This window comes from Ammospiza nelsoni, chromosome Z (assembly GCF_027579445.1).
Source record: "Ammospiza nelsoni isolate bAmmNel1 chromosome Z, bAmmNel1.pri, whole genome shotgun sequence".
Classification (NCBI taxonomy): Eukaryota; Metazoa; Chordata; class Aves; order Passeriformes; family Passerellidae; genus Ammospiza; species Ammospiza nelsoni.
The window spans coordinates 78,792,721-78,818,082 of NC_080669.1; the positions used below are offsets into that span (position 1 = coordinate 78,792,721).

General features: G+C 54.3%; 1 protein-coding gene across 1 annotated transcript in view; it reads left to right on the top strand.

The window, feature by feature from the left end:
* Positions 1–349: 349 nt before the first annotated feature.
* The window catches only part of LOC132086552 (receptor-type tyrosine-protein phosphatase kappa-like), a 42,575-nt gene continuing 17,562 nt past the window's right edge, over positions 350–25,362 (top strand). The window contains 8 exon segments of the mRNA XM_059492324.1: positions 350–535; positions 1,949–2,191; positions 2,892–3,182; positions 3,607–3,704; positions 5,028–5,223; positions 5,356–5,467; positions 5,587–5,821; positions 6,055–6,094. Coding sequence (XP_059348307.1) covers positions 427–535; positions 1,949–2,191; positions 2,892–3,182; positions 3,607–3,704; positions 5,028–5,223; positions 5,356–5,467; positions 5,587–5,821; positions 6,055–6,094 — 1,324 coding nt within the window. The 5' untranslated portion in view covers positions 350–426.

Here is a 25,362-nt window from a genome sequence, read left to right on the forward strand (position 1 = left end):
TCTTTATGTAGTTTCTCAAAGGTCCTCCATCTCCTGTGATCATTGAGGGGAAGTGACTCATCACCACTCTAACACCCACGCAGTGTCAGGAAGCACTTGGATATTACCTCAGTAACAGGAGTAAGACTTCTTGAATGCCCTGGTAACTAGGAGGGTTTTGGGAGGAAACTCTGGGATCTTGTGACAAAGTTCCTTCTGCTGAGTCCCAGAGCCTCGATGCTCCTGGGGCAAAAAGATATCAAAAGGCAGAAGTGCAGACATGGATGGGAGGGTCCCTGCCCAAAGAGGAAGCCTCCTGCATCTCATGAGGAGATGTGTCTGTTTCCTTCCTGTGGTTGCAAGCCCTGCAGTCAGATACGGATGCCTGCGCTCAGAGGCAGTGAGTGGGGCTGAGATTGCAGTCCTGCCTGAGGACTTCATGCTAGGATGGCCCTGCAGTCACTGCCTCTGAGGTTTCTCCTGGCCCTTGCACCTCTACTGTCAGCACATGGCCAGGAAGAATTTTTCAACATCCAGATAGTGCCCCAGGGAACAGGTAAGAAGTGGTTCTTGCTCTTGGAAGCTTCTGCTGCCTTTCCTTCTCTACGTTGGATATTCATCTTCACTGCCTGAAGCCCTCGGCTGTGTCAGCTGGGGCAGCCTCTGTCTGCCCCAGGGACAGGAGCTACAATGCAGTAAACACTGGTGTTCTGTGGGACAGACAGTACTGGGCTGGATGTGCAGTGAGGGGTCATGCCCTCCAGAAAAGCAGTTTGCCAATCATTCCCTGGAGAGAGTGGGCATGAATCAGTCATCAATTCACGCACTGTGAATCAGGGGAAGGGTCTTCAGGGAGCTGTCACTTTCTGTACTATCCTATCCCCAGGTGTGCCTGAGGGACACTGCGCCTGCTGAGGGCAGTGCAAGAGGGAGCTTGCTGCTGCTTTGCCACACATGGATCAGGGCAGGATCAGTGGCTGGGTGCCTGAGCATGGAGGGGGTTGTGGCCATGTGCCAGGGGACAAAGCTGCTGGTTGTGGTGCTCAGCTGGGCATCTCTGCTCTTCTGCCATCAGCGCTGTTTGACAGCAAAGCCTCTGCACAAGGGGCTTGGCACAGCATTTCCCTTTGTGCCAAAGTTGGTCTGCACCTTGTGAGATCCCATGTGTGCCCCTTTGGGAGAAGGCAGATTGTATTTTAAACCCCTTCAGGCCTCACAAACCTTCTTGCAGAGGCTTGAAGGGCAAGGGCTCCTTCCAGAAGCCAGCATCCTTCTCTGTAGCAATCATTGCCACAAAGCCTCCCCCTGCAACCTTGGACAAACTGCTGGCATCAGCTGCTCAGCTACTGCCCACTGAGCCTGGGGCATGGTGAATTTGGTGAGGAGGTGATGAGAAGAAGGAAGGGTTGTGTGAGAGAAAGGGGCAGGGGCATTGTTAAAGCAGGGGATGTGAATGCAGAAGGCACTGCTCAGCCCTGTCCCCCTGCCCAGTGGTGTGGGGCAGGAGGAGAGCAGCCAAGGCACAGAGGGAGTGAGAACAGGAGCCCCCGAGGGTAACAGGGGCGTGGCTGATCCCTGTGGCAGGGCTGAGCCCTGGATGAAGGCCCCTGCATGCCAGCAGCAGCGGTGGTGCCATGGCCCAGCAAGGGCCCCCTGGGCTGGGCCAGGTGACAGCCTGGATGAGAGGCTGGAGGGAGTCCCCTGGTGCAGGGGGGATTGTGCTGGGAATGTCCCTGCTCCGGGTTTTGGAGGAGGGAATATGGTGCCCATGGACACAAGAGGGAATGGGGCAGGTTCATGGATGAGTGATCCTTCACAATTTCCATGCATCAGGAAAGCCCCTTCCCAACAAGGCTTGCCCTCAGGTCACACCCCAGCAGATGGATGTGTCACCTTCCCTCTCCCACCACTCACCCATACCCATCCCATCATCTCCAGCCCATCTAACATCTACTTTCACCTCTGACAGAAGGGTGCAAAAGGCCCCAGTGGGACTCCAGACTCCAGCTGGCACCAGACCAGGTGAATTATAAGAAGAATGAAGAAGTGATGCTGAGCTGCCCTGAAGGTTTCCAGCCACCCTTCACCCATCTCAAATGTTCCAGTGAAGTCCAGTCCTTCTCTGGTGGGAAACCTGTATACAGAGAGCTCTGGACTGGAAGAAACTCCCGAGGTGCCTGGGTCCGCATTCGCTCCAGCGTGGAGTGCAGTGGTAAGGAGGGATCAGGAGCCCTCTTGGCTGCCTTGCTCTGCCCTTCCTGAGCAGGGAAAGCAGGGTGTGGAGCACAGGAAGTTTTGGGCTCCGTGCTGCCCAGGGAAATGGCAGATGTCAAGTCCAGCCTGCAGGTCACCACTGGGGGTGTTGGTAATAAGGGTCTCCCTGAGGGCTTCTGGCAAGAGGATGTGCACAAAGTAAAAAAGCATGGGAGAGGGATTTGTGATGGAGTTCGTGGCCAGAACATGGCACCACTGTTGGAGCAGGATCAGAGAACTTTACTGCCAGTGTGGCTGTGAGTACCACAGCTTGTTCCATGTAGGCTGGGCCCCTCCAGGTTCTGCAGCATGGTGTGTGCAGGCTTAGCACTCTCTTCTCACAGCTTAGGGCATTCATGGTCCCTCCAAGGAAGAACAGAGCTGTTCCCGATGGACTATAGAGATTATGGGACACACAGAAACCTCAGTTTTGAATGAATGGGGGAAATTGCTTGAGTGGTAGCAGTCCAGTCATTCGCCCACATTCATTCCTGTTCAACTCCTCCTGCTCCCCTTTCAGAGGGCTGCAGTGAACACCTTCAGTCTCACTTTCCCTCCCAACATGCTGGGTGATGAGAAAAGTTGTCTGACTGCAACATCCTTGCATGGCTGGGCTGGGAAGGGAATAAAGTGACCTTCTGGCAATCTTTCCTTCACAGAAGTGCTCCAGGTTGACCATGAGACCTTTGAGATTTCCAGCACCAGCATCAAACTGAAATGGACCTGCAGGTTCCCTGATGCCTGCCAGGGCATGAGGGCCATGTGCCGACTGGCAGCGCCTTCCTCCCCTCCCTGTGAGGCTGAGGAGGTGGATGCAGAGCAGATGTTGCATGGCCAGGAGGGAACATTCACCTGCTCCCCTTTGCAGCCCTTCACTGAGTACAGTGTCACCATTGACTTGCCTCCCAACACAACCCTGTTCTCATGGTTCTTCACAACACAGGAATCAGGTAAGTGCACAGAAATATCAGAGACAAGGAACAGTCCAGAGCTGTGCCACAGGGAGGACACATAAGGAACAGTCCAGAGCTGTGCCACAGGGAGGACAGATGTTCCCCTCACCCCTCAGCTCAGCCTGATCATATTCTCTGTGCAGGGATGTGCCTGGGATCAGAGCTGCTTGGGTCCTGTGCAGAGCCCTCTGGGGAAGGGGCTGGGAGAGCCCTGAGCAGGGCACAGCCCCTTCTCATTGTCCCACTCCGCCTCACACTGTTGTGCTTCCCACTGCTGCAGCACACACAGCCTTTGCAGGGGACAAACCCCTTACAGGGAGTCCCTTTGCAGCCTGTCCCTTGGCCGGGAGCTGCTGCAGCCTCCTGTGGCCTGAGCCCCTGCCCATGGCCCTGTGTGTGACCCCATGGCCTGTGCTTGCAGTGCCGGACAAACCGGAGCAGCTGTGGCTGGATCCCGACAGGGGCTCTCTCAGGTGGAGCGCGCCGCCCTCCTGCAACGGGGAGATCATCGGATACCAGGTACCCAGGGAGCAGGGCAGACCCTCACCTCCCAGCCTGGAGCTCTGTGCAGGCACACTGGGAACTGTGGGAAAGGGATAACTGGTATGAGCCACAGTTCCCAGCCAGTAAATATCTGGCTTTGATGAGCACAAGCATTTTCTGTGTTATTCTCAGCATTCTTCATGCTGTGGAGATGCCCAGAGAGGTGTGAGTGCTCCATGTTCTCTGGGCTACTTCATGGGTCTGCTCTGCTCTGGGTTTTGCAAGCTTTTGGAGGTTGGTGTGCAACACATGGTGACATGTCTTCTGGGGTGGCATCCCAGGGTTTCCTGTTCCTCTTGTGTGCTTGTTTCTCGTTCCCACCACAGAAAAACTTGTGGTTTGAGTAATCCTCTGAAAGTCCTTTCTGAAAGCCCCTTCTCCAGAGAGCTGCACCATTGAGTTTTCCTCAATGCATGGCTAGAAGCATCTCCTCTGTCCCTGGATTTGGGACACATTCCACCGCAAAACCCTGCTATCCAGTTGTGTGCCTGTGTGTGTGTGTGTGTGGTGGTGACATTGTTCTCAGAATGCTCTAGGTCCTCTCTGAGGACAGAGGTCTCCACAGTGTGACAGGGACCTTGCAAGCTTTTTTCTTAGTTCTGTCCTGGAGAAACTGTCAGACAAGCTCTGGAAAACTTGTGAGCCTGTTCAACTGGTTTCCTGCTCCAAGACATCAGTGTTCATGAAAGAATCCTTTTATTCCACTTTCATTTGTCTATACTTTTGCATAACCCAGAATATATTTCTATAAAGACAGCAAATGAGAATGGACAGGGATCTCATGACAAATTCAGATGATGCATGGGCAAATGGGGACCCTGCATCTCTATTACTCATGGAAATTTTAGTCCTTCTCCTTTTCTTTTAGAGAAGGCCTTCAGACTCCAGCTTTACACAACAGAAAAGAGAAGCTCGGATAACTCGGGTGGAGAATATCGCCACAGTGCCTCTTGTGTTGCAATACACCTGGGGTGACCTATCCTTGGGCTCAGTACATATATCTACAGCGTTTCAAAAGAGCAGCCTCCCTCTTCCCTTTTCAGAGGCCCAGCCCTTTGCTCGCAGAGGTTGCTGCTCACACATCCTCAGGGTTGGCTCCAAATTCCTTCTCTCCTCTCCTCTGTTTTGAGCTCTGCACATGGGGCTGAGGCTCCCACCCGTTCCTCTCCAGAGCCTTGCCCAGGCACAGGGAAGGGCAGGCACAGGGAAGGGCAGGCTGGCAGGGACGTTGCAACTGCGGGCACCTTCCCAGCGGGCAGCCGGGAGCTGCTGCGTCCCAGCTGCGTCTCCTGTCCGCAGCTGAACATCACAGCCAGGAACGCAGGGGACAGCAGCGTGCTGGAGACCGAGCGGCTGCGCCTCGATGGCTCCGTCACCGAGCACCGGCTGCCGGGGCACAGCCCTGGCAGCAGCTACGCCGTGATGCTCCAGGGGCTGACGGCTGCTGGAGCCGGGGCCGCGCTGACGAGGGAGTTTCACAGCAACAGCAGCTCCGGTGAGCTTTGCTGTGGGGCCGGGCCGGGAGCCCGGGCACAGCCCAGCCCTGCTCGCCGGCCTGCGCTGCCCGAGGCCGTCGCTGCTGCTCGCCCGGCCCTGCCGACGCTCATTCCCCGCTGTTGCCCTGCAGACACCCCGCACCCCCAGGCCATCAGCTGCCGCGGCGCCCGCGACATCGCCCCCTCGCAAGGCACGGCCGTGCTCCCCCTGAGCCCCATCGCCCCCGGCTCTGAGGCCGCCAGGTGAGCGCAGCCCCGCGGCTCCGCAGCCCCGCCGGGGCTCTCCCCACGCCGGCGCTGGCCTGCAGCCGCCTCCCTTCCCGTGGCCCCCGTGCCCGCTGCCACTGCCTTTGGGCCCGCAGGGAGCACCAGCTGATCGTGGCCGCCACGCACAACGCCTCGCTGATCGAGAGCATCTGCTCGGAGCCGGCACAGCTCTCCAATGCCAGCGCCTACCAGGCCGCTCTGCTCAACCTCAGCGCCGCCACGGACTTCGTGCTGGGCGACGGCAGCCGCGGGCGGGGCATGGACAACGCTGCCCTCAGCCCGGGCCGGGACTACACGGCCCTGCTGCGCCTCGTCCGCCGCGGGCCGCAGGTACCCTCGGGGGGCTCTTGCTCCCTGCGCCTGCTGCCGCCCGGGCCTGGGCCCCTCGCTGCCTCTGGGCTGCCTCTGAGCTCACGCTCCTGTCCCGTGCCCCGGCACCGTGCTGTCCCTGGGCTCCCGGGCCACAGCCACCTCCCTCGGTGGCCCTGCCTGGGGACCTTGGCCTCCAGCTAGGCCAGTGCTGCAGGACTGGCCTGAGCTCTCCCTCCTGTCTCCTCCAACAGGCAGAGAAGTTCACCTGTGTCTGCTACAGCTTCTCTCTTGGTAAGTGTCTCCTTGCTCCTGGTGCCCAAGCCTCCCTCCTGCCTGCTCCCTTTTGCCAGCCTGGCAGCTTCCCTGGATGTGAGCTGGGTCAGCACAAGAGCTGTTGGGTCTCACATGGAACAGAGCAAGATCCCCACAGGGTGATCCTCTCTCCCAGAAGAAACCTCAGCCAGGACACAGGCGTACACACTTGCACATTACCCTTTGCCATTCTTGGGGCCATTGCCAGCAGGAGGCCAGGCTGTGGCACTCACCCTTGCTTCTCTGTTTGTTGCAGGGCAGACTGTGGGCCAGTGGCACTGGATTGTGATTGGACTGGTTGTGCTGTTGGCAGTCATCCTTGTGGCTGCAGTTATCCTGTGGCTTGTGCACTCCAGGTGAGTGGGGAAGGTACACGTTAAGCAGGTATGAAGGGGACAGGGTCAACAGGTTCATACACAATGCCAGTTTCTTACCCAGCACTCCCCTTTGCCTTTCCAGGAAAAGGAAGTACTTGCCCAACAAAAATAAGGACGATAATTAAAAAGGTAGGAAAATGCAATTCTGCAGTCAACCATCGCAGAGTCACTATCAGGCTGTGGGGCAGGTGGGATGAGAGCAGCAATCTTCCAGGAGAACCTGAGTTCCAGCAGAAGCAGCAGTTCATACACTGCACTGATACATCTCCTGATTTGCCTTAGCTGGGGATGATCAGGATGGCTCTGCCCACTGAGCCCCACATGGAGGCAGAGCCTGGTCCCAGGCAATGCTCCCTGCTTGCAGCAGGGACAGGGCGAGCAAAGACAGCATCCCAAAGGCTCGGGGCTTTGAGTGACCCATGTCTGTGCCATCCCTGCCGGGGATCTGCAGGGAGGGTCTCAGGAGGGCCAGGCTGAGGGGCTGCTGCTCTCACCTCAGCACTGACAGCACCTCTGGGGCCCTGTGGTTGGGATGGAAGTGTTGGGCTGTGGCAGGCACTGCCGTGTGCTCCAGCCTGTCTCTGACACTGGGTGCCCTTTTTCTCCACAGGTGAAGGTGGCTAGGCTAGAGATCAGGCACTTCAGCCCCGGACAGCACCATGGAGACATCCAGAGCAGTGCAGAAAATGGGAAGGATAACCCCAACCCAGTGCTGATGGCTGCCATGTTCCCTGGCTCTCCTGTGACTGTGACCAGCATGGGGCTCCCAGGAAATTCATCCACTTCAGCAGGGCAGGAGGAAAATCCAAGGCCCAGGAGAACTGAGCTTTTTCATTCCTCAGCCCCTTCAGCTCCCAGGGTTTGCTTACTGCTTTTGCAAGGCCTCTAAATAGGTCTTTCTGTAATCCTTTTATTTAGGCTTTGCTTTCATTTTTGCATTCCTGGAAGCAGGACTTGTATGCTGGATTTCCCAGTCCCAGACTCACACAGGCTCAGGTTGATGGCATTCTCCTGCTGTCCTCTGGGTTCCCAACCCTTCTGCCCTCTCTGCTGGTATTCAGCCAAACCCAGGGCTTTGCTCGGCCTGGCTGGACTGCTTTGTGACTCAGCCTGTTCTGTCTGGACAAGAAATAAAGGCTTATGGATTGGAGGGGCTGCCTGTCCCACACAGCTTCTGCCTGCTCCCCTCATTGCCCCTGTGGGGTGATATTCCCCTGCAGGGAGCTGACTGTGCCTTGCTGGCGGGAGCCACAAGCAGGGTTGCTGTGATCCTCTATTCCCCTGGTGCTGCCTGACAGCTTTTCTGACCTACTGAGCTGAGCTGGACAGCTCTAATGTGAGTTTGGAGCAGATGTGTGGTGGGAATCCATCAGCAGTGATGGATTTTGGCCAAGAGTGTATTCCGTGCCCATGCTGTGGCATCTCTGTGCCTTCAGCTCCCTGTGTCAGGTCAAGCCTGGAAGAAAAGCAAAGATCAGGGGTCACCACCACCACGGCCTTTATTGGTGAGACACAGGACAGAAAGCCATGGGGTCACTCCTGCTTCTGAAGTCTCCTGCCTTTGTTTCTGCAGTGCTGCTTGAAGCACATCCAGGATATTCACGTTGAGACACCATAGCCTGGGATTGCCATGGTGCAGCCACAGGCTGATGGGAGAGCCTCAGTGGAGCTGGTAGGGCTGTGGCACTTGGAGAAGCACCAGGAAGATACAGCCCCAGGAAGAGACTGTGTGGGGTTTGAAGGACCAGTTCAGCCCTGCAGGACCATGGGTTGTCCCACTCTTGGCTCTTGCTGACTTTGGACTTCATGCTTCTCCCACAGCTGGACAGATATCCTGTGCTCCTGAGCACCATGGATCTTACAGCAGTGTGGGACTTCTCTGACCAAACACAATGTGGGTGCTGGTGCTACCCCACTGTCCTTGGGGCTACCTGAGGGGACAAGGGAACCTGGATGGGACAGCTGTGCTCTTCATCCTTGGCAAGGAAGCATAGGTGAAGTCCTGGTGCCTCTGCTCTGGTCTTCGTGCTCAGGTTGTGATTCCAGATAAGTTCCTGCACAAATGCTGGGCAGAGAGTCAGGTTCCCATTTCAACACCTGGCCAAAATTTGGAGACAGTCTAGCCTGTGTTCTCCAGCCATGGAGGACCCTTTTTGGGTGGTTTTTCAGGAGAGTGAAGCACCTTGGGGTCATGCACATCCCTTTTCTTTCCCTCTTGCTTCCACTGGTACTGATGAAGGGCTGTCCAGGGAGTCAAAGTCCCATCCAGAGACAGGCTGTGGTCATGCCCCTATTTGAAATTCCCATAGGTTTCAAATGAATTCAAATAACTGAGGGCTAGTTCATAGCAGAGCCCATACTGTTCCTGTGGATAAAAGGATGCACTTGAGGCTCCAGTGGACCAACACCTGCAGTGGCATGCCAGCATTGGTCTCCAACAGCTTCCTGACACAGAGCATGCCACACACAGGTGCACTCCACCCTCCTCCTCCCAGCTGGAATCCACAATCCTTGCTGAGGAATCCAGGCATGTGCTCCAGGAGCTGGAGGATGGGCTACACCAGCACTGGAACCAGCTGGTTTTGGCAGGAGAGCCAACAACCATGACACCAAGTGTTAAGCAGCCAGGTGGACCAGAAAGGAGCCACTCATCATGCAGGATGCTTTGGTGCCCCCTCAGTTCTGCAGAACCTGACACTGAGGGAGTGGGTGTGCCCAGCAGCAGAAACTGGAGCTTTCAAAGGTCTCATTGGCACCTGGCCTCAGGATGATCTGAGCACAGAGGGGCCAGGGCAGCTACTGGGGCAATACAAGATTTGGCTCTTACTGTGCTGCTGCCATCCCAGGTGGGTTAGAAGTCAGCACCTACCACATTTTTAATGAACTGTCTGCGCCTCCTCTTCAGCATCCTCACAGCCTGGGACACATCCACCATGCCCTCGCTTTGGATCTGCTCACACAGGAAACCAGCAGCACAGAAGATCCCACTCCGGCTGGCTCCGTCCCTGTGGAGGAGGGCAAGGGGAGCTTCATTTGCTCTGGGATGGAAGGTGGCCGGGCTGAGCCTCAGAGCTGTCCCCCTAGACCCACACACTCTCCCCAAGAATGATCTTGGCCATGCATCCCACATCCAACCAACCTCCACAGGAAAGTCTTCCTCCCTCAACCTAGCTGAATTCATATCCACACATCCACCCCAGATGGAGCTGTCCCCAATGTCACTGACACAGCCCGAGCTGTGTCCAGCTCAGTGCCATGGCTGCTCCTCCAGCAGACATCACTCACCAGCAGGTGACAAGGATGTGTCCATCCTGGCTCTGCCGATGGTGTGTCTCCACCTTCCCCAGCAGGCTGATGATGGTGTCAGGGTTGGGGGGAAGGTGCTTCTGCATGGGCCAGTCTGTCAGTTGATGTAACTGGATTTCCACTGCAGATTTCTTGGGCTAGTGGGGAAGAAAGACAGGGGGCTGGACAGAGCAGAGACCTATCGGCTTCATGGAGGGAAGGGGAGGGACAGTGCATGCCAGACCTGCCTCAGCCACGCACACTGGATCAAGGGAGCAGCCCCACAATGGGACATGCCACTCCAGAATTTGCTCTTCTTCACCAAGTGCTCTGAGAGCAACAGACAGAGCACAAAAGAAGAGCTGAGCTCCAGGTGCAGCTCAGACCTACACCAGTCCTGTGTCCAGCTGCCTGCAATAGTTCCCCTTTCATGAACCACTGAGATGTACAAACTCCAACCACAGCTGCTGTCCTCCAGTTGGAAATGCACACAAAACCACCTCTGAGATCTACCTCTGCCTGCAGCCTCACTTCCTTGGGATTTACCTCTCTGACAAGGCAAAAGACTCTGCTGTGGCCAGTGCTCTGCCAGGACCCCCCAGATCCCTCTGCTATCTCTGGCTGGGACTTTGACCCAAATTAAATCCTATTGACAGCTGCTCCTCCCAGCTTGTGCAAAGATTCTTCTCAAAGAAGTTTGCAAGCTCTGAGCAAAGGGCCCACCTGCTGCCTGTTGCTGAGGACAAGTGTCCAGGTTGTGAAGCCAGCCCCAGGCTCCTCTGAGATCAGCTGCACATGGAAGCGGCCGTAGTCATCTTCACCCTGGCTGGGCCAGAACTGCACGTACGTCTGGGGGAGGGCGAGAGGGGCCTGATCACACATGGCCCCGCCTGCACACAGGGCAGAGCTCGGCCCCTCATATGGGGGGCTCACAGCAGCCCCTTGCCCAAAGGCCACATGCACATGGCTCTGCCAGACACTTGCTGGGCACCAGCCCAGTGCTGCAGCCAGAGACACAGGACACCTGGGTAGGGGTCAACAAAACCCAATGGATGCTCATTTGCAGTGAGACCGAGGACAGCCCCCTGCTGTGGAGCTGGGACTGCCCTCAGGGCTCTGCCAGGTGGAGCCGCCAGGCTTGCAGTAGGTCCTGGTGCAAGCTGGGCTCTCATGCTAAGATCCTTGCAGGGGCAAAGGCAGGAATCACACTGCTCGGCCCCACAGGGAACCAGGAGAGGGGAGAGCTGTCAGAGCTTGGGCTGCTGACCTTGTCCAGCTCCTGGAGTTCATTCAGCACAACTACTGATGTGCAAGTGTAATCCCAGACCAGAGCCCAGAAATCCACCAGCGTGGTGGGGAAGGGCAGCTGCGTGATGATGATTCTCTCCTCCTCGGTGTACGTCTGCGAAAGACACGACGATGTGTGTGTGAGGAGAGTCCCACAATGCCCGAGAGCCCTTCCCGCAGCGGGATGGCTCCCTACCGCCCAGCGGAGATGGAGAAGGCCCAGGCCGGCCCAGCCCTGCTCAGAGTAGCTCATGTTAGCGCCCCGCTGCCCTCTCAGCTCATCGCAGCCGGGCTCAGCTCGCAGCAGGCTGGGCTGGCACACGCTGCTGCGCTGCCTGCGCAGGCAGGCTGCGCCGATCGCGGTCGCGGGGGCCATCTCCTGGCAGCAGGGCCGGCAGGCACCGAGCAGCAGCCCGAGCGCCGGGACACGTCCCCGGCCGGGGGCTCTGCCCTGGCCCGGAGCAGGGCTGCGCAGGAGGGGCCCGGCTGCCCCGAGCAGCTCCCGCTCCCGCCTAAGGCGGCCGGAGCCTTACGCTGGCAAAGACGGCGTTGATGTAAGCTGGCGAGCCGTCTGCGTTCACCGAGGACATCAGGATGGGCCGGCAGGAGTCCGCTGCGGAGGCAAGGAACACAGAGAGGGAAATGATGGATCGTTCCCTCCCTACAGACAGGCGGGGGGGCTTTCCCTGCAACAAGCACAGCCAACAGAGCTCCCTGCCGCATGGGTTGGAGAGGACTGAACGGACAGGCACCACCACACCCACGGCTGTGACAGCTCAGGGCACCCTGATGAGGGGTGCCCAAAACCCTGTGACTGGGCACCCTCCTCATTGCTCCCTGATGTGCCTCATCTGAGCTTCTCCACTGGGAAAGTGTAGACCAGGGACATATTTATCCCAGGTGTACCTCATGTACCTCCAACAGGCTCAGAAGGAATCAGCCTAATCTGTATTTATTATCTCCTAAGCAGAATACAACAACTGGACCCTGAGCCCAACCTGTCAGTGTCATGTGCCAGGGAGGGAAGCAGCAGGAAAGCATCATTCCCCCCATGCTGCTGTCAGGCTCTGGCTTTAGAGCAAGAGGCTGCCCGGCCCTGCCCGTGTTACCTGGCAAGATCCCTGGCTTGCGGTTCTTGGCTTGGTTTCTGGGTTTCTCTGCTTCTCTGCATGGCAGGAGCTGGAACAACTCAGAAAATCTCTGCAGAGCCTGTAGAGATGATTCACCCATGTCAGTCCTGCCTGTCAGCAACTCACCTTCTTGGGCCACTGCAGAGAAATGATCCCCCACCTCCATCCCACTGCTGGGGAGGGGAGCAGGAGGGGGCAGGCATCACAGATGAGCCCCCACAGCACCAGTGCACCGTCCCCTGGTGGTACCTTGAACTCCTCCTCCAGGGCGCTGTTGCAGCCTGAGGTCTCATGGTCCCGCAGGGAGTGCATGCGGCTGGCGATGCTCTCCACGGGCACCCCGGTGCTGCCGCAGAGCAAACCTTCCAGCAGCGCCTCGTACAGGAAGCTGTACTGCTCCTGCGGGAGGACACGCCTCAGCTGCACGGTCTGGAGCCAGTCCACGAGGAACCCTGGAGCTCCAGATCACCAGCTGTGCTCAAACTGTGCTACAAGTGAGCCAGCTTCATCCTTCTCCTTCCTGCTGCAGATCCCTGAGGCCAGACACTTCTCATTGCAGGCATCCCTGCTTTGGGACACTGCCAGCAACTCCAGCAACCCAGACAAGATCATCTTCCTCAGACCCCTGCTCTGGGGAAGGCAGCCCAGAAAACCTGCACACTAGTTAGACCTTGTACAAGAGGCTGCTTGGTCCAACCCCAGCTGGTTTTCTCTGAAGGAGCCCAGCACTAAGCAGATCATGAGGATATAGTCCCTAGGCCAGGACACTGCTGCCCAGGAGCTGCCAGGAGGGCAGCCATCCTGAAAGCTGGAGGCACAGGTGGACTCTTGTTCATCGTCCTTGCCTACAAGACAGCCCTTCTGTGTCAGGGTGACTGATACCTACAAATGCTGCTGATACCTCAGAGAGTCTCAGGGAAATTAAGATTCCAACTAGCTTTGGACACAGCACTGAGAAAAGATCCTTCAGTGTCCATCACGTGGTAGCCCTAGTCCCTGTGGCTAGATCAGGAGCAGCATGGCTAATGTGGCTTTGCATGCCACATCTCAGGGAAGGGTGGTGTTGACAGCAAAGGGTTAAAAGCAGCACAATGGTTTTTCATTCAGAAGGAGCATGGTGGATTATCTCAAGTGGCCTTACAGCTGGGAGTATACCAAGGTGTGGAAAATGACAGTGTGAGAAATCCTATATATTGTATATAAACAGCCTACTGCTGTTTAACCTCTCTCTGCTTTGTGGAGTACAATACACACAGAGGGAATGTTGGTGTTTACAGAGACCTGGGGCCCATTGCCATGAACATGGCTGAGCTCCCTGTTTTGAGACACATCAAAGACCAGAGATCACAAAGACACAGAGGAGATCACAGCCCAGCTCGTAAACTACAGGTGCACAGGCCTTTGTTAAATGGGGGAAAAGAGCAGCCCCGCTGTCCCCCAGGATGGACTGGGCCCGATGGTGCTGGTGTTCCCACTTATGTGTTACCTCCTGGCATCCTCCAGCTAGGGAGGTAATGAAATAAATTCACTCTTGGCATTTTAGCCATGGTTTTGTGGCTGTTCTGGCCACTCGCCCGTGCCGACTCCCACAGGTGGGCATTGGATCTGCAGCCCGAGGTGTGCCGGGAGCAAATTCCTCACCTTGGTCTGCACCATGCTGACCCGCTGCTCCCGCAGCTGCTGCACACAGCGGAACACATCCACCTTGCCCTCCGCCTTGCCCATCTTCAAGAGGAAGTCCAGGGCGATGAAGGTGCCTGTGCGCCCGATGCCGGCGCTGAGGACACGGAGCAGCGCGGTCAGCGCTGCCCCCGCTGGCCGTGCCCCAGCACCCAGAGAGCCCCAGCGCGGTACCTGCAGTGCACCAGCACGGGGCCTGCAGGCGCTTCCAGCACCCTCTTGTTCACCACCTCCACCAAGCACAGCAGCTGCGACGGGTTTCTGGGCACCCCGTGGTCCGGCCACAGCAGGTAGTGAAACTGCTCCACTGCTCTTGGCAGAGCACAGCCTGCCTGCAGAAAGGGAGACACAGCTGGCAACAGGGAGCTGCAAGCGACCGGGAAACTCGTGTCGAGTGACTGCCTGCCAACAAGGAGGCAGCAGTGGAGAAAACCACTTGAGAGGGGCACCAGCACAGAGTGCTCCCTCCAGCACCACACCATAAGGACTGCTCCACTACAGCTCCTCAGACACTACAGGGCAGATTCACCCATCCCACAGCCACACGATTCATTTTGTCCTCTGCTTCACCGTGAGCAGTGAACGCAAAGCAGGAAAAGCAGCTCGTGCCCCAGAGGGGAATGATACCAATCACAGCTTAGGGTATTTCCAGAGTCATCAAAAAGCCCTGGCTTGCCCAGAAAAGATGTACCCTAAGGCTGGTACTACACTGATGTGAATGTAGTCACTTGTTACCAGCCATTGTGATTTTCCCTAAACATCACATTCACTTGCCATGAACTAATGCTACATCTTACCATCGGGTGCTCTTGGAGCTTTACATTTCAGCTGCATGTTGCTATGGGCAAGACAAGAAAGGACAGAAATATGCATAACTGCAATTTCTTCATTTTCTGCCCTTTATCTGAGGTGTAACTTCCGCAGGAGCACACATCTTGGCAAATGACCTTATGTGGGTTATCTTAAACCATAAACTATGTGTCCAGGTTTAGTGCTGTAAGTCACCAAGGAGCTTCAGTGTGGACCTTCTGCAGATTGATTCAGGTGACAGGCAGGCACCTGTCCCATCATCCTGGATGTGCAGAGATTCCATTCCATAGCCTTTATCTGCTTTTATACCCTTTGTAGTCACCTCACCCAAGCCATCAAGAATCTACAATATTCCCATGTGCAACGTCAGTCCAGACTCCTCTGGGGTGACCACTGGAGCTGACTGACTGCCTTTGCCTGGCACCGAAACCTGGGACTGATGGCCTGGCATGGATTCCATTTATAGCAACCTGCTGACACTGCACCTTTTTGTGCTGGAGACCAGGCTCCCCACAGGGTCCATGTCTGACAGCTCCCACCAGCTGCTGGAATCCAAACACATCCTGCATTCCCACCTCAGCTCCATGCCAGACGAGCACCCAGCCATGAACCACAACACCTCACAAGTCCTTCTGAAATCTGTGCTGGGAGAGGAGGCAGCCCAGCTACCGTTAATAGCTGGTCCTGACAGAAGACCTAAAAGCTCTGGGTTTTGACCAGAATTTAGAGACAGCAAGATTGCAAAACGTCATGGAGCTGAAAGAGAAAGAAGGCAGTGCTGATACTGGCGGAGTTTCCCTCTCCAATGAGGAAGCTTCTTGCACCATACATGATTTCTCTGCGTGCCTGTTTCCTTTCCGTGCTCTCACCACTCACAATCAGATGGGTGTGCAGTGAGGCAGCCAGGGTAGCTGAGACCTCAGTCCTGCCCTGGAACGTAGGCAAACATGGCCCTGCAATGGATGCTTCTCCTGCTCCTCACACCTCTGCTGGCAGCACAAAATCGTGGTAAGCCCTATCCCAACAACTATGGACAACCCCAGGGAAGAGGTAAGCAGTGCTCCCTCCTCTGCTCCCAAGAGAAGGTTTTACTGTGCTCCTTTTGCAGAGCCCCTGTGCAGCCTTATGGTGTGCAGGATACAGCAGCTGTATCAGGGCAGTCTGACATCCACACTGGGGCCCAAGTCCACCAGCTGGGTTGTGGTCAGGCAGAGCTCTGTTTGGGGATGGAGGGCAGCAAGGCTTGGGCTGCTGGGAAAGCCTCTGCAGAGTCTGTGTGTTCCTCCATGGAGCTGGAAATACAAGGTGCCCGTCTGTCCTGGCACAGTGTCAGGGTGCCATGTCCTCACCACAGAGGAGATGGGTGCTGGTGCCCAACCAGGAGCTGGGGAGCCATGAGCTGAGCCCCTGGGTGTCGGGGAGAGCCTGGGGATAGGGCTTACCATACTCTGGGACTGCTCTTTAATGCACTTCCTTGGTGCTGGAAGGATCAGAGCACAGCCAGGGATCTGCTGGGCTCTTCCTTCCCTGGCTGCACACTTTGATGCCAGCGGAGTCAGTGGGAATTTTCAGGCTCACATGTTGTCTGTCCTCCCAGGAGGCTGCACTGCCTGGCAATTGAGCTGTGGGTGCAGCAACTGTGATCTTGCATTCTTCTGTATCTGTCTTCGAGTATTTGTCTACACTAATTTTCTTGGAGCTAGGTGATAGAAATCATTAAATTTGGAGCTAGGTGATAAAAATCATTAAACTAGCATCTAATCCTGTCCTCCTGGTCTGCTGCGTTGTTGGATCCGGTTGGTTGGAGGCTACAGAAAACAGCTGATCTAGTGGTTGTGACAGAGTACAGGGAATGGGATCAGAAACTTTAATTCCTGATGTGAAGTGTCATCAGGGACTGTACTATCAGGAGAGGTGTCACGAGAGCCTGTTTCCAGGGAAAATGTGTCTGGTTGCAGAGAGTGTAAGCACAGCACATCACTGTCACGCAATAAACAAGGGCAAAAAACTGCAACAGAGGATATTCTCCTGTCCAGAGTGTCTTCCCATTGCCCAGATCCCTGCTGAAGCAGTTCTCCCAGGCCAGCATGTGCAACCATGGCTTTCCCGTTTGTTTTCAAGGTGCACACTAAGGTCAGGATCTGTCTGTGTCACGTACAGTGGGATGCAGCAGGGTCCTGTAGCCCTGCAGACTCTTGTCACACTCTGCAGATCTCAGCCACCCAGCCTTCCCAGAGGAGTCTGGAGCTGCCCGTGACACAGATGATATTGCTGAGTTTGCACCTTGGTGCTTGAGAGAAGAGGAACCAAGACAAAAACATGTGCTGGCCACACCCAGCAATGTGAACAGCCCTGCCTGCATCCTCAGCATGTGGGCTCATCCCATCCTGACACCTCTGCTGAGCTCCAACCAATGGATCAGAGTCCTTCTCTTGCAGAGGGACAGGGCAAGGAAAATGTCCCGAGTGAGGCGGGAGGTTCTGCTAGGGTGGAATGGGCTGACAGAGGCTGTGGGGCAGGGTAAAGCTGTTGGACAGAGAGAGGGAACAATAGGGTGGGGATTCCTGAGCACATCCCCTGGCAGATACAGGGTAAAATCTGCTGTGCACAGTGTCACAGAGAGCAGTGCAGGCAACAGCAGTGCAGCCCAGGCACAGGATGTGGTTTGCACGTGTGGTTGGCCCTGCTGCTCAGCTCCTCCCATCATGGGGACAATGTGCACTGCGCAGGGTGCATTATGTCATTGTCCTATTGTCACCTTATTGTCTTGCTGTGCTGCTCTCACAGGGAGTTTTTCCTCCCTAAAATGCCATACCTGTACAAAACTGTTCTCCCCTTACAGCCCCAGTGCACCTGGAAGGCAGATGGGGAATCTTCTAGGACACATTTTCCGTGCAAAGGGTCTGGCATACAAGCTGTCTCGGACGCCTTTTTCATTAGTCTTGCTTGACACTCTGTGTGATCTAGTGGCAGGTGACAAGAGGTTCTAACCAGGAGCACAGCTGCAATGACCACGGGGTGGGAGGATGGTAGCTGAAGCTAAGCTGTAGCCAATCTGAAAGGGTTTGTGTCAGCGGAATTCCGAACTGTGCCCAGAGTTATGGGGAACATGAGTGCTAAGAGGTACTGCAGAGGAGTGCCTGGGGCTTGGCACCTTAGGGGTGGTGAACGGTGTGCTCTACCATGCTTCCACTTACCATCACCATCCAAAGATTCAGGAAACACGAATTTCTCCTCCTGTCCTTAGACCCGTGTCAGATGTCCTTTAGCATCTGGTGGACCAGTAGAGGTCAAAGTGCCACCATATCCCAGCTCTTCTCACAATGCCTTGTTCAGGACGTTCTTTGCTATCCCCGTTTCCCTGCCATGACTCCCAAGCAGAGCATCCCCAGGGTCTCTTGGCTCCATCACTCTTAAAGACCTGCTCAACACCTTTGGTTGCTAGTCAGGAGCACAGAGATGCTCTGAGACCCGTGTTTGTGTTCGCAGTGCCTTGCAAAACAATGCTCCACTGGTGAAATGAGTGATTGCTTTTCTTAGCTCCTCTCAGCAAGCACATGGCATCCAACACAGCAAGACTTTGCTGTCACCTCTCTCAGCTGCTGAGCTGCCCTGCCAAAAGGGTTGAACTTCACCTACTGCTTCTTAGATTTCACCTTGTCCTTTCTTCTTTGTGTGTGAGGTAATAGAGTGTAAGAAAGGACACCTTCTGCTGTTAAGCAAAGGGCTGAACCCAGGAGCCTGTCCTGAATTATCAGCATAGCTGTTTCTCCTTTCTCCTGACCCTCCCCTTCTGGCCCATGCTGGGCCTTTGTTTAGCCTGCCAGGCTCATAACTCCTTGCAGCAGGGACAGGCAGCCCAGACATTTCTGGAAAAGGCTTCTATATTCATGGGCAATAAACAATATCAGAGAGGAGAGTATTCATTTAATAGCATCATCTAGGAAAAAAATCCAAAACAGTAAATATCTGGCTTTGGAGGCAAATAGACCAACCTTTTGTTACCACTCCTGTCTCAGGCATTCAATATTTCCATTTCACAGTGAGCACGCATTGCACTTTACAAAAGGTGCCTATTTGGTCACATCTACTCTGTATTTTCCTTGCTGAAATTTCACTTGAGTCAGCCTCCTTCCTCTAGCTGGGGCAGAGAGCCTGTGGGCGGCTCTCTGCGTACCACTGTGCAGGGCAACAAAAAGTGTCTGAAAACTGTTCCATTACTCTCCCAGTTGCTGTTAATCCCTACAAGGTTGGAAGCTGAGAGTTTCTTTCCCCTTTCTGTCGAGCCCTCTCCTTTCTCCCTTAGTGTGTCAGCCCCACAAATACATCCAACTGCTTTGCACTAATGGGGAGTTCCATCTCTCCAGTGGAGGTCCCTTGACAGCTTCCCGTGGACATCTCCAAAGCACACAAGAAGCCATCCTGGGTTGGAGCACAGGCTCCTTTGCTCCAAGGTGCTCTTTCCCCACACCAATTTCTATGGAATGACTTGGGAAGGGGTGTAATGAGTGTGAGGACAGAGGTGCATCCTCACTGCACCCAGCGGCCATAGATTGGTTTCTTCCAATGAGCCTCGAGTGATAATCAATGCATGACAGGCTTGGACTTATTGGAGATGTGAGGCCGAGCTGGATTGTAATCAACAACATTCTTGAGACGAAAGCAGGCATGGACTGAAAGTGTGTTCTCTTCCCCATTTTGCAGGGAAGCAGAGCTTTCTAGGCTTTACCCTCAAACAATCAGAAATGCCACAAGGAGGGACTCTGAGCAGCTGCAGCTGCCTGGATGCAGATGGTGTCAGTGCTGTGACAGGGGGTTCAGCTCCTCTGCAGCAGTAGGAATGTGGGCAGGAGGCAGGCCCTGGAGGGGCTGTGATGTTTGGGCACTGCTGGCAGGGTGCTCTGTGTGCACAGGGTGAATAGGCTTTGGCAGTCCCTCAGGCTGCCCTGCTGGTGTACACTGCCCCTCTGCAAGGCAAGCAAGCTTTTTTTGCCATACCCACCCCTCTGTCACACTCTGTTAACTTCCAGGATAATTCTGAGGCTGGCGCATTCCCCTGTAGTGGTACTCTGTGTACCACTGGACTCTTTGAGTATGGGAATGAGCTGTGGGCTCTGCCTGCCTTTTCTGATCTCTCCCACCCAGCCCCTGGGCTCTGCTCAGCATGGTCCATGCCCAGCTTGGATGTGGGGCCTGTGTCAGCCTCTGTCTGCCCCCGAGCACAACAGGGGCACATCTGGCAGGTCCAAGGGCACAGGGGAGCCTGGGAGGAGTTTAAAAAGTGGGGCCAAATGATCACCTCCCTTCCCAAATTCAGAGAAATGCTGTAAAACCCATGTTTTGTTCCCAGTACCTTACAGTGCAACTCTACAGTGCAACTGGAAAAACAGTGGTTTTCTCTGTGGAAACAGTGGTTGCTTTTCTTAGCTCCTCTCAGCAAGCACATGGCATTAAACACAGCTCAGAGAGCTTGGGAAGGAAAGGATGAGTTGCAGAGAACAGGAATCCCCCTGGTGCTTGCAAGGGGCCCTGTGGGCAGAGAAGAAGGAAGGAGGGAGCACGAGGGTTTGCCTGCAGGGCTGCTCTCCTGTGTAGTCTTTGTGTCTGAAGGGCAGACACACTGCTGGCACACTTGTGGTCTTTGCAGAAGCACACATTTCACCTACCCATGCCTACCCTTGCCTGAGGCTGTGCTGGAATCCATGCAGTATCCCAGCAGTATCCCCATTCCAGCTCAGCAGACACTGACAGGAACACTGAGGAAGCCCTGGATCAAGTTTGCACATCTGTGAAGGCCTTTTTATCTGAAACAAAGACAACAGAGAAGAGGCTGATACTCCTGCAAAGGATTAAGTCTGATAAGTGCCTAGTCTAAGAGAAATTACTGGCTGGAGCCCTGGTGAAGATGGACACCTAGTCAGAAATGTGTGGCTGTTATGCCAGCTCAGTGCCACTTCACTCCCACTTCCAGCCCAGGGGTCTTACACAGCACCTATTTTCTTGTGCCCATGACCAAGGAAAAGTAACCTGAGTTGCAGGGAGTAAAAGAAGGGGCTGGCAGAATGAAGACCATCCTGATGTAAGAAAAGACCAGGCTTGAGACCAGCTGAGGCACCTGAAGGTGCACTAATCCATGGGACCTGATCAGATGCATGTGTGGGTCCTGAGGGTGGGGGAAGTAACAAACACCGTATCTATCATAGCTGAGAAGTTGTTGCCAGCAACTTCCAGTAAAGTTCCCACTGACTGTAAAAGGAGAAGCACAACCCCCTTTTTAAAAAGGGGAAATGAGGGAGACCCAGGGAACTACAGGCCAGTCAGTCTCCATTTGGCACTAGGCAAGATAATGGAGCAGTTCCTGCTGGAAATTATTCTGAGGCACATGGAAATTATTTGTGATGGCTTCAAAAGATCAAATAATATCTGAGTAATTTGTTGCCTGTTTATGGAGGAGTGACAGTATTTGTGAATAAGGGGGGAGTGACTGACATCATCCACCTGAACTTGTGCAAGGCATTTGACACTGTCCTGTGTGACATCCTTGTCTCCAAACCGGGAATGTATGGATCTGATGGATGACCACTCCATGGGGGAGGTGCTGCAGTCAGTATTTTGATATCCACTGGCACAGGATGCCCAGTGAAGCTTGCATGCCCCATCCCTGAAAGTTCCAGTTCCCATTCCAGGCCAGACTGTGGATGGCTTTGGACAACCTAATGTAGTGCGTGACAGGAGGGCTGGAACTAAGTGATCTTCCTTGGGAACTTCCCAGCACAAGCCCTTCTTTGCTTTTATGAAAAACTGAATGAGTCCTAAGTGCCTGTAAACAATATTTAGCATAACGCTAAATATGCCTCATTTCAGTTGTGCAGAAGTAGCACCTTTTAGTAAAAGGCAAAGTTACAAACTTTAAACAAAGACTGTTTTGCAGAGAAAAGAAGAAACCTCACAACTTTGTAAAAGTTGTAAAGCCCGGTTTGCTATTATTACGACGCGCGCCGGACGCAAGCCCCCAAAAAGGCATGCGCACCTCTGAAGACCTCGGGTCTTCTTTTATCCCCCTTCCAAATGCATATGCATACAGTTTCACAATAAGTTCATACATATTCATTCCACGTGACATTTAGCACCAGTTCTTCTTTATCAAAGGAATTTCTAAGTCGGGGGCAAATCGACCTTGTGGTCTTTTCTGTTTTTCTTTCTCTGTCTCCTTGCTGTCTCGGCATGCAAGTTTTTCCTTCAGCTTTGGCTTCACAGACTTTTCACCTTTCTTAGACACTTCACCTAATTCAGAATGGATCTTTACTCTGTCTCAAAGACTAGCTCTGATTTTTGCTACAGTAAGTCTGCTTTATATTGCACTTCTAAAGCAGCAAACATGAGGTGTGGCTTTTTCACCTTAACCCCGACCCCTGCAAGGAAGCCTGGCAAGTGTAGAGAGATTCATTTGAAATTACTTCAACAGGGAGAGCTTTGCTCTATGAAAAGACTCAGGGAGAGCTGCAAGCAAGGCAGAGCTCTCTTGTACAGCTGCAATCACCCTTGCCAGCAGAGCATCCCTGTTTGTGGAAAGATGCTGTCCCAGATACCTCTTGAAATCTGCATCTGTGTTAGCAGAGTGCCTGCAAAGGAGAATTTCTCCTTTCCTCCTGGTTTCCTGCCAAGCAGCTTGTCATGTGTGGTGCTGCCAGTGGGCTTTGAGTGCTGTGGGAGCTCTCACAGCTACCAGGAGGTGTAGAACAGTTACAAAAGGAAAAATGCTGAGGCCCCCTCACACAGAAGTCAAGAGTGGGGCCATGTGGGAGAGGCCAGCCATGCTCATGAGCATTCACAACCCCCTCAGCTCCCAAGGCTACCTCCACTGCAGAGTTTCCATCCCCTCAAACTGCTTCTTGCTTCAGGCCAGGACTCACATGACTCTTTTCAAGCAACTTTATTCACATTTCTGTGGTACCTTGGGGATCAAAGAATACCCATCAGTGAATAGTCTTCATTCAGGCCTTCTTCTACAATTCAGGGCCCTGAAATGCAAATTAAAACATGGGAAATACTTTCAAGAGGAGCTGCCACCTGACTTAAGTACTTGATGCTCAATTTGCCAGTGTGGGGCTATTTTTTTCCACTTATTTGTCAGGGGTTTTATTCTGTCTGAGGAGGTGCAGCTAGTGTGGTCTCCTACTGCATGAGGTCTGCAGAGCACTCCTGCTTTCCTGGGGAGTCCTGGTGTGCGGCGAGGTGTGGCCTTTAAGGTCAAGTGGCCGGCCAGCAGGAGGGCAGCCAACACCCAGCTGCAAATCCAGGAGCACCCCTCGGCATCTGGTGGCCTTGGGCTGTGCTCCCTGTGGACGGGCCCGCTGCTATCGAGACGAGAAAGAAGGGGCTGGACACTCGATGGGGACAATCGGGTTTATTGAGGAACTCAAAACGCCAGCCAAGGAGTGACCAAACAGAAGGGGAGTAACAAGGTTATAAAGGGAGGAGGTGTCTCAGGGAGGGGTTTACACAGAACCAACAAGGGAAGACAAGGGAGTGAACCTAACATAATAGACATCAGGGAGAACCCAATCGATACAAAGTAAAGGAGGGGCCCCGGGACCACAGCCAATCACAACCCCCATAGGGAAGAAGATTCTAGCAAACTGGGAGGAGTGGGGGTGATTGACTGGGCCAGGGGAGGAGAAAAAAAGCATACATATAAGGGAGTTAGGGGCGGGAGGAATTACATAACAAGGAGGACTGACAACTACAGTGGCGGGAGTTACTAGGGCAACAGAATGAATGACAACTCAATGGCGGGAAAACTGGGGGAGGACAGAACCATTACATAACATGGGGGAACAAATACAGAAAATGGGGGAGCAATTAAGTAAATTAACAAAACACACTACAACACTGCTGCACTTGGGTGTTGTAGGAAGCAGTGCAAACTCTCTGTGCCTGCCTGACTGCACCCTGGTAACACTGGACAAAGTTTGGACTGCTACAGCTAAATTTGTGTGGTGGAGGAACACTCACAGAGAGTTACAGTTGTTCTGTGAAAAATGGGGCCAGGTCAGAGGTCAGAGACCCAAATGCAGATTTATGCAGAGAGGAAGCAGCAATCCTGTCTAGAACTGAATGAAAATGAATATGAAGATTTACTTCAATCAATTGCCCAATCTACATGTTGTAAAACACAACCAAATGTGCGGCTGGTGAGATACCCACATGCTCTAAGCCCCTTTAGCCCAATCAGATGAGGGGGTGTCACTTGTCTTGGTGAGGATGGCAGGGATATGGGATGGGAGGGAGCTGCTGCTAGGAGCCAGCAGATAATTGTGAGAGGGACAGAGCAGAGGAAATAACAAGTGTAACATCCAGAACAAAAGCAAAGTGGCAACTCAACTGGGATTTTGCTGCAAACAAGTGTGCCTGTGGGTATCAGCAGATCATGTCCAGCAGAATGACAGAAATGATGATGAGTGGTGCCAGCGGAGTCTGGAGCACTCCCACAGCCCCTGGATTTGTGGGAGAGAGCAGCATCCCCCAGGCTGCTGGACCGCTCTAGCTGGGGTGTCTCCTCAGCAGCAGGTGGGCAGGATAACCCTGTGGATAACCCTCCTGCACTGCCCTGAGGGTGTGGGGAGGGATAAAGCACCTGGGGGATGGGGCTCATCCTGGGAGGTGCCATCTCTGCCACCTCTCTGAAGAGAGAGGGATTGGCACCCCTCCGGATGGAACTCCCTCATCCTCGTGGATGCTGCTGGAGCCCAGTGACCATCAGGCTCTGCCTCCTGGCCTTTCCACACAGGAAAATGTAAAATTCCCTCTGACTGGGACTCCAAACTAAGGTTTAGTCCGAGGAGGAGCGACTATGCCTTGGATGAAGTGGTGCAGCTCAGCTGTGCTGGGAAGATTCCTGAGAAGTTTGTGCCATCTGTCCCACTGATTCAGTGCATTTCCAGAGGGGCCCAGACCCTGTGGAATGAGACTCCCACCTGCAAGGGTAAGCACAGCCCTGCACCACCCTGACCCAGGGCCCTGAGCTGGTGGCACACCCTCTGTGACCTGGTTGTGCAGATGACAGTGCAGGAATGGCAGACCTGGATAACTTTGGCTTTCCCCATGTCCTGGCACTGACAGGGCTCTTCTTGCCTCAGCACCTTGCTGTAGGCACCTGCTGGGCTCTGTGCTTCTGGGAGGGGTTCAAAGGCAGGAACAAGGCTCCCTGCACTGGGGGCTACTGTAAACCCTGTGCCTTCAAACAATGAGTGGGTGTATGGCCAAGGTGGTGGGACGGGATGGAATTCTGTGTGAAGACCGTGAAGGAAATCAGTCCCTGTCCAGCTTTTCCCAAATGGAGCCTGAGTTGGGAAGCCTGCAAGACTGCAGTAGGCATGGATGGGACTGCTCTTGGGGTGGTCTGCTGCCACCAATAACTCTGTCCTAGGCTGCAAGTGAGGGATCAAGCAAGCAGTTGAATGTGGTAACCAAAGGAAATGAGCCCTGTCCAAGTCAGAGCAAGAAATATTCCAGCAGACCACTTCCCATTCTGCTTACATGAGCTCCTTCTCCTCTCCAGAGCGATGCCAGCAGCCCCAGTGGGACTCACAGCTCCAGTTTAGGCCAAACCAGAGATTTTACACGGTCAGTGAAGAGGTGACACTGAGCTGCTTTGAGAATGACGCTCCTCCCCTTG